This window comes from Myotis brandtii, unplaced genomic scaffold, assembly GCF_000412655.1.
Source record: "Myotis brandtii unplaced genomic scaffold, ASM41265v1 scaffold64, whole genome shotgun sequence".
Classification (NCBI taxonomy): domain Eukaryota; kingdom Metazoa; phylum Chordata; class Mammalia; order Chiroptera; family Vespertilionidae; genus Myotis; species Myotis brandtii.
This window is the reverse complement of record NW_005370460.1, coordinates 1,308,640-1,316,972: the sequence shown is the minus strand read 5'-3', so window position 1 is coordinate 1,316,972 and position 8,333 is coordinate 1,308,640. Positions and strand designations below refer to the sequence as shown.

The following is an 8,333-nucleotide window of genomic DNA, read 5'->3' as shown; positions in this document are numbered from 1 at the left end:
GCGTGGCCTTCGCCGGCCGCTTGGTTCTCACGCCTGTTTCCCTGGGACCAGCTCCCCCGCCCACACCCGCAGGAGGCGCACGTCCAGCGCTGCGCTCAGCCACAGCCTTGCAGACCAGCGCCCTCGGTGGTCATTAGAGCTGCATCCATGTTGTTTCCCAAGAAGTCAGGCTTAACGAGGCCGCAGATTCTGAGAATCGGGCAGGACGAGCCTGCCTTCCCCCCGCGCTCATCACAGCCTGGGCTGCGGGCTGCGGGCATGAGTCTTGCTTGGCTGCGTCCCCAGATCAGTTTGCACTAATCCAGCCCCTGAGTGGGCTGTGCACGTGTCCTTTCCAAGAATTTAATCACATGAACAAGGACAGGGGAGATGATGTCGCTTCACGAGAATATTCACATAATCAGGGAAGATCCGGGTGTGAGGCAGGCCTGATCCTTTCTTCCAATGGTTTCATGTCCTGCTGTATCTACCCACGATCCACGGAGGCTCGGTGGGCTTCTAGAATATGCAACACCTCGCCCACCATGGAGGGAGGGAAGGTGTGGAAGCCTCGATCAGAAATGTCGGCGTGAATCAAGCAGAGCAGGACGGGCTCTCAGGGGGGGCGGGGGGCGGGGGGCACAGAGAGCCAGGAGGGTCCAGGCCACTAGGAACCAGGTCTTTTTCTGGGTAGAAAAAAAATGAGGCAGAAGAATAAAGGGACACACTGGCAAGCCCGCTTCCCACCCCGTCCCCTCCTGCGCTCCAGCACCCGGGGCGGGAAGGGGCTCGCTTGCAGAATTAAATTCCCAAAATGAGCACTGCATTTTTGATCTATGACACTTAAGCTTCTTGCCAGGAAAAAAGAAGAAACCCCTAACGGTATTTCACCAGAATTGCTACTCTCAGTAGTAAAAACTTAAAACTCTATGAAAAGTCACAGAATTATGACTCCAAATCTGTACATGTTCTCCCGGTAGGCAGCGAGATGCGAACAAGTTATTCTAGAACTTTAGCTCAGGCAGCAAAGCGAGTGGTAGCACTCCCCTCATCAACCTCGCTGCCAGTCTGAATAATTAAAGCCCTAAGATACTGTGTTTAAAACCAGAAGCAGGAGTTTTCCTGGACTGTCTGAACAATAGGTACACAAGAGCTAAGGAAACTCCTATTTAGGAAAAACGCCTTTAACTGACTTCACTATGCTCATGAAGGCCTGGTTCGTCTGCCTTGATGTGATGTGATGATGAGGAAGTCACGTTGTAACCTGAGCCTTAGAGCAGGTGAGTCCAGGAGGCCCCAGCCAGGAGGCCCCAGCCAGCCCAGCCTGACCGTGACCACCCTCGGGGAAGTCAGGTACTGGCTGGTCTCCTGGGAGTCCGCCAGGAGGGCTGTACCGCTCCTGCTCTCGTGGGAACCACACTGCTCCTCAGAAGAGGGGCCCTTGCTCAGGCACTAGGCTATCCTCACTGGGCAGGGAAAATGCACCCAGATTTTTAAAGTGTGGACTCGCCACAGAGACGTTCCATCGTCCAGAGGCCCCGAGGAGGTGGCGGTGGCCCTGCTGTGGCGGCCGTGCCCTTCGAGGGCCGAGCCAGGTGGCTGGCGGGCACGGTGAGACGAGAACGCGGGCTCATCCCTGCGGGGACCCAGGCTTTCATTGTTACGTTTAGGAAAAAACACTTTCGTGAATGTACACGAACCACCACACAGCTCCATGGCGAATAGACTCCACGTCTAAGAAGGGACAGACCTGACCAAATTGTCCAAAAAGAGGTGAACGTGTACAGACAGACGCTGAGGGCAGCCCCTCAGCACACGCAGTGTGGGCAGGAGAGCAGCTCCGGCTCCCTGTGCTGTGGACGGGCCTGGCTGCTGGTGTCTGTGCCCACTAACGGCGTCGCCTCGTTCTGTCTCCCCGACCCAGGCCGTCGCCGGAGGAGGCCCTGCAGTGGCGCGACTCCCTGGACAAGCTCCTGCAGAGCAGCTGTAAGTCCCCACGGGTTTGTCAAGGGACAGAGGAGAGGACTCCTTCCAAGGCCGCGTTCTTTCCCCCTGGCTTTGTCATTTCTTAAAATTTCCAAAGCGACCTCAGCAAGGGAGGGTGCCGAGGGGTGTGGTGAGGACGGGAGGGTGAGTGTCCCGAGAGCCAGCTTACGCTCATGTCGCGTCCGCTGCCCTGTGTGCATGTGTCCTGGCCGTGTGCCCCTTCGTATGTTCATCAGGAAAGGAGCCCTGTCCTTGCAGCTGAGCCTGTGGTGGGCTGATAAGGACTGAGAGCAGGGTCAGCCCATGGACGTGGGGCCCGGGCGCTGCTCATGTTCTGTGACCCTCTGACCGGGGCTGTGGTGGCCCAGCCCGGCTTCCCCGCTGGCAGCATGCCTTTCAGAGCTTCCTTCCAGCCATGACTGAGGTGTCAGCGAGAACTGCTGCCCAGGCGATGCCAGTGCACGTGGGCACACTTCCCCTGACCCATATCCCGCGCATTCCCAAGGCTGACGGGATCGAGTGCCATTTCCAATGTTCAAGACTCCACGGTGCTCTGGCTGTTCTGCCATCACACTGCCGGCCCCGCCGGCCGGCTTTCCCGGCTTCCCACGGGCGAGCCCCTTGCGGTCACTGCTTTGCATCACATCTTTCCTGCGGGAACCGCCCTCTCCTGTCAAAGTGCATTTAGGGGCCTGCCCTTCCCGCCGCCTCTGAGCTTCCAGACACATTTGTCTGCACATTGTCTGTGCCCCTTAACGCTGGCCACTCAGCTCAACATGTGCTACTCTGTGTTCCGTTTAGAGTCGTTTCCCTCCTCCTATAGATTACAAACGCCTGGGCAGCCAGGCCTTGGCCTTCTGACCCCCATTACTTTACAACAGGAAGTGCACAGTATGTGGAAAATAAATATTTGTTGAATAGTTCACTCTAGACATTATTCTACCTAAGATATCGAACCCGTATTTCCCCATCTTCACTGCAAGAATGGAATGTGACATTTTGTTTGATGCTTTGCAAAAAAAAAGGATTTAAAAAACCTTTCTCACAGGATCTTCATGACTAACGGGCAGAGTACATAACAAATAATGTGTGTTCAACTGTATATGGACATTTTGTCTTGTTTGGGTGGGAAAGTTTCTGCTTACCAGCTCAACATCTCAAGGCAAAACACCAACTCTTCCAATCTGGAACTTTCTCAATCATTGTTGATTCTTTTTACGGTTTGTGCTAAACAGAGTGTCCTGCCCTGACCTGTAGAGTGTCCGATAAATGTTTAGTGACTTAATGGGTGATAATGAATTCTGTTGCTTCTGGAACCCAAAATTCCACGAAGTCAACTAAGAGGAAAACATTTATGTTTATCAGCTGACCTCCTCGCTGTCTTCGGCAGGGGCTCTGGGTCGGGAGCCAGCTGGCAGGCGGCAGAGTAATGCACTGTGAGCTAAGTGCCCTGGGGCCGGGCGTTTATTGCTGGTGTCCAGAAACCTGAGAATTAGCAGAACTATTTCCATGTTGTCAAAACCGTTGAGGAGCAGGGTGTATATTTATGCGCACGGTCCCTGTCAGCCATGCAGACGCTGAGGGCGGTAGTTCGTGGTTTAGACTTTGGGGGATGAAGCTCCTGGGATGAGAAGATGGGGAAGGCGAGTGAGGCCGTTAGTGATAACACCTCAGCATCCGCTGAGGGACTGAAGTCTTTCAGTTTGCAAACCGGTGAGAGCTTAAGGCCAGAGATTCTTGCAGTGATAGTTTCTATGTCTCAGAGGGGAACATATATGTGCATGTGTGTGTGGCCCACTCATTAGGGCGGCTCTGGGATTGTCGCCGACGTCACAGCCCAGGGTTCCCAGGGGAGGACTAGGCGGGTCTTGGGCTTCCTGGCAGTGATGCCTGACCAGGTGTGCCAGGAGGTGTCCGGAGGCTGTGCAGCTCAGCAGAGAACAGCCTGCAGATTGTCAGGAATGTGGGGAGGGGACTCTACTGGGGTGAGGAGTGGGCCGGGGGCTGGGATGGGCAAAGAAGACACGTGCGTTGCTTGCAGAATAGAGACATGTGGTCTGGAGTCTGTTAAAGTCAGACCCACCAGGACTTCCCCAGGAGTAACAGAGAGCATCTCTGAGGAATGAGCCAGAGGTTAAAGAGGGAAAGGTACGCGGAGGGAGGGTGTCAGAGGGTCCTCGTAGGGGCCGCCAGGGAATCCTCAGAAGCCAGATGAGGAAAGAACAGCTTTAAAAACCCCCAGACCAACAGAGCACAAAGCCATTTCATGATTCTGGGCTTGAAGTGCGTCTATGGACAAAAATCCTTGAAATAATATTGTGGGGTTCAGTGCGCGCCGTGACGTCAGCGCCCAGGCCCAGACGGGTATTTCCAGCTCATTCCGTTGTGAGCATCGTCTGGGAATCCTGGCGCTGTCCTCGGGATGAATGGTGTGTGGGGCACTGGAATTTTCTCTCTCCCTTTTACAAAGAGGCAGAATAACTCCGAGTGCCCGATGGAGCTACGGCAGGAAATTGGCCGCAGACTCAGTGAGGCTGTGTCCTCCGGCCTCAGAGCCGATCCTGTGAGAACTCAGCAGGCTGTCCCTCCCGTCCGCACTTCCTGGCAGCTGGAAAGTGCCTGGGAAGGTTCCCATTCCCACAGGGACTACCTGACACCTTTGTTTAAGAAACATGAGCCCTGGACGGTACGCTCAGTGGTTAGGGAGTCGGCCCCGCACTGATGGGTCGAGGGTTCAATTCTCAGTCAAGTGCACGTACCTGAGTTGCAGGTTCCATCCCTGGTCAGGGTGCATGTAGGAGGCAACCAATCGATGTGTCTCTCGCATCTTTCTCCCTCTCTCTGTCTCCCTTCCACTCTCTCTAAAATCATTGAGAAAAATATCCTCAGGTGAGGATTAACACAAACGAACAAACAAAAAGGAAACAGAGAAAAGGTGAAGGTGAGGGGAGAAGCGGGCCTGGCTCCCTGAGCACAGCGGGTGACAGCACTGCCCGGGGCTGCAGCGAGCCGCAGGCAATGAGAGGGAGCGAGGGAGCGCCTACTGCCCGGGCCACCGTGTGAGGTGGTTGTAAGTGACTTTCCAGCCAGGCTTCTAGAGGACATTGCTTATCAGAGCTGCCCTCGCCAGGCGTATTCTCAGGTGTTCCGTGGAGCTGTTTTTCAGGGTCAGCACAGGGAGGGGGTGACATGCAAGTGTCTGTTGAAATCCAGGTCGTGGTGCCCGGGCCAGGCTCGCTATCACGGAGCCATCCCGCCTCGTTAGAGGTGGACGCGGTTGCAGGGATTTCGCAGGACACGGAGACCATGAACGTATCCAGACGCTACATTGACAGCAGGACCCCATCTGTCCTGGTTTAACCCTCATGGAGCTGCAGCCTGTTGTAGAAATCCCTGTGCTTGGCAGCGACTAACGCAGGGACAGAGTCTGTGAAAAGGAGGAGACCAACTCGAGGAACGGGAAACAGATGAAATTAGGTGGAAGGAAATGAATTCAGTAGGAAAATGTTCCCAGCTAGAGCTACGAGCTTGCGGAAGGCCTGCTGATGGGGCAAGTGAGGGGGAAACCGGCCCGATCCGATGTCCTGGGACAGTCACTCCCGCTCCACCGGGAGGCCGCGTGTCACCGCGGCTGCCATTGGGAACAGTCGGTGCAGCTGGCACCTCTGCTCCTCCCTTTGGGACCTTCCTGAGGTAATAAATGGACGTGGACTCTATGCAGACTTGTTAGAATCGCTGTCTGAGATCTGTGTTTGTAGAGAGAGAGTCGGTCAGCTCGAAAGAGGAGGAGGATCATGAGGACGCGCGTCCCTTTATTCCGTGCTGGTGCCTCCTCCCTCACCACGGCTGCTGCCAGCCGCATGGCGGTTAAAGTGGAGGGTAGGACACAAGCAACAAACCAGCAGAGGAGGCATCGGGCCCGTGTTTGTGTGTGGCTGTACCTTTAACACGTTTTAAAGATCGATGTGTGACTAATGGCCCGGTCACTACTCGGTGGCACGTTCCTCGCCGCTCCCACCCCCTTCAGGCCTGAACCGCAGGCCCCTCCTTCGGGGGCAGGGGCGGCTCCTCTGTCACTGTTCCTCGTCCTCCTGGTGTCCCCTTCATTGTTACAGCTTTTTGTGTTTCTTCATCTTTTCCTGCTCCCCCAGATTCCACCCGCTCCCTTTGGCAGAACCGTCTGTTTACTTATAATGACTCATCCTAGCGCCTGAACTACGCAGACATCACCTGTAGAAAGAGAAAACGGGGTGGTAGTCAGCGTTCCTGTCACTTTCACTGCCAATCCATTTCCAATGCAGTTTCTAATGGAATCCTAAGCGAGCGAGTGCCAAGTGCACCAGGTCAGCCTCTCCGCAACACGGACACAGGCCTGACACCCCAGCTCTGCCACCTGCCAGCTGCTCACTAAGGGCCCTTACTGCACTGCTCTGGCCTCAGCCGGAAGATAGGAGATTAATTACTCCTGCCTCCTGGGTTCGTAATGGGAAGTCCACACGTTCACATTTGTAAGGCTCCTCCTTAAGTGACAGAGATCAGTAGGAAGGAAGCCTAGGCCACAGCAGGACAGTGACGGACAGATAGGTGACAGGTGGGTGAGAGACAGAGGACAGGGAGATGATAGGTACCGGATCCGTTTCCTCCATGACCTTCTTCCTTGCTAGATGGACTCGCCAGCTTCAAGAGCTTCCTGAAGTCTGAATTCAGTGAGGAGAACCTGGAGTTCTGGATGGCCTGTGAGGACTTCAAGAAGACCAAGTCGGCGACCAAGATGGCCGAGAAGGCAAAGAAAATTTATGAAGAGTTCATCCAGACCGAGGCCCCTAAAGAGGTGGGTCCTGGAGGGTGCTGGGTGAGCGTGGTCCGTGAGGCTCCCTCAGCGACGCCCCGGGAAGGGGTCACACCTAGGAAATGGTCTGCAGCCTGAGGCCATTCTGAAGGGGCGTGGCCACCTTTCTTGAGCACCTACTGGGTGCAGGGGCAGAGCAATGTGGCCAAGCAGCTGGGACCATCCTGCCTGGACGCGCAGGCAGCGTGGTCTCACTCAGCAGCAGTGGCAGTGACACCCGAGTGTGGTCTTGAGTGAGTCAGCGGGTCCCTCTGAACCTAGTGCCCTCCTTCTCGAAAAGGGGGAGTGAAGACAACTGGCAGGGCTGTCAGGATGGCATTAAGCCGTGGATGTGAAAGCACACACGTCAGAGTCCCAACTAGTTAACACTAGTGAGTGTTCCTACCGCCTATCATTTCTCTCTTCCCCTTCCCTTCCCTTTCTTTCCATGTAAACTCATTTTCCCCTCCACCCTCCTCCATCCCTTTGTCTACACCCCCATTTATGCATTTATACTCTGGTCGGGGCAGCAGGGTACCTGCTCATGGAAGTCAGATTGTCGCCAGATGGCACAGTTGGAAGACAGGCTACCATCAATTGACCACCAACAACCAGATGTGTGTTGATTTCAGAGAAGCTCTGGGGTCGGGTACCTGCTCTGTGTGGGCTCAGGATGCCACAGCACAACTGTGCTTGGTGCTTGGTCAGATCTCTAGGACCACGTTGCACCCCTTAACCCAGTCGGGAGCCCCGTAGGTGGGCAGCCATCTTCTCTAGGTGATGCGAGGGGCTCCCCCGATATCCCTTTCCTCCATACGTTCTCCAGACTCTGGTTATGAATTAGTCATCACTAATCCTGTTTAGAGGCGGATGTTTGAATGTATGGACCAAGCGTAGACCTTACTACCCACAGGTGAGCCCCTCCAGGAGCTGCACGGTGTGTAGGGGCCTGTGGGTCAAGGGGGGGAAGAGAGAGTCCTGGAGATTACGGGGTTCCATGCTGCGGTGGAAATTAGCTTGGGATCCTCTGCAGGCCTCCCCCTCCGCCCTCAACCTCCCAGCCTCCGAGGAGGAGCCAGGGCGCTGGCCACACTTTCCCTGCCAGCATGAGTCTCTCTTCATGATGTCATCATGGACATGAGTTCGGTGTTAAATCTGACACCCAGTTCCCTACTTCCTGGGATTCCCCAATTTAACCTGCCTTCCCACCAACTCCATTCCTCTTCATGGAATCCAGGCGAGGGCTCCTGGAAAACGTTCTCAAGTCCCTCATTCAAACATGGGTGTTGTCAGGGAAACAAGGCCCTGGGAATGCAGTTTCAGCATGGGTAGGACCTGGCTGAGTTACCAGCACCAGCAGGTGGTGGCCCCGTCTAAGGACCGAGGCCTCATTAAATGGCCTGCCTCCAGGCGAGACCCGTGGGCACCTGGATTCAAACACACCCCTTAGCTCTGTGACCGTGAAGAAGCCACTTCACCTTCACACAGACAGGCACCCCCACCTCCCCACCCCCCACCCCGCAGAGGAAAGCTGAGTGCT

At 55.3% G+C, this 8,333-nt stretch overlaps 1 protein-coding gene across 1 annotated transcript in view; it reads left to right on the top strand.

Annotated features, from left to right (window-relative positions):
• LOC102251767 (regulator of G-protein signaling 5) overlaps nucleotides 1–8,333 on the top strand; it is a 35,466-nt gene that overhangs the window by 22,641 nt on the left and 4,492 nt on the right. Inside the window, exons 3-4 of the mRNA XM_005880487.2 lie at nucleotides 1,904–1,965; nucleotides 6,630–6,796. Coding sequence (XP_005880549.1) covers nucleotides 1,904–1,965; nucleotides 6,630–6,796 — 229 coding nt within the window. The remainder of the gene's footprint in view (nucleotides 1–1,903; nucleotides 1,966–6,629; nucleotides 6,797–8,333) is intronic.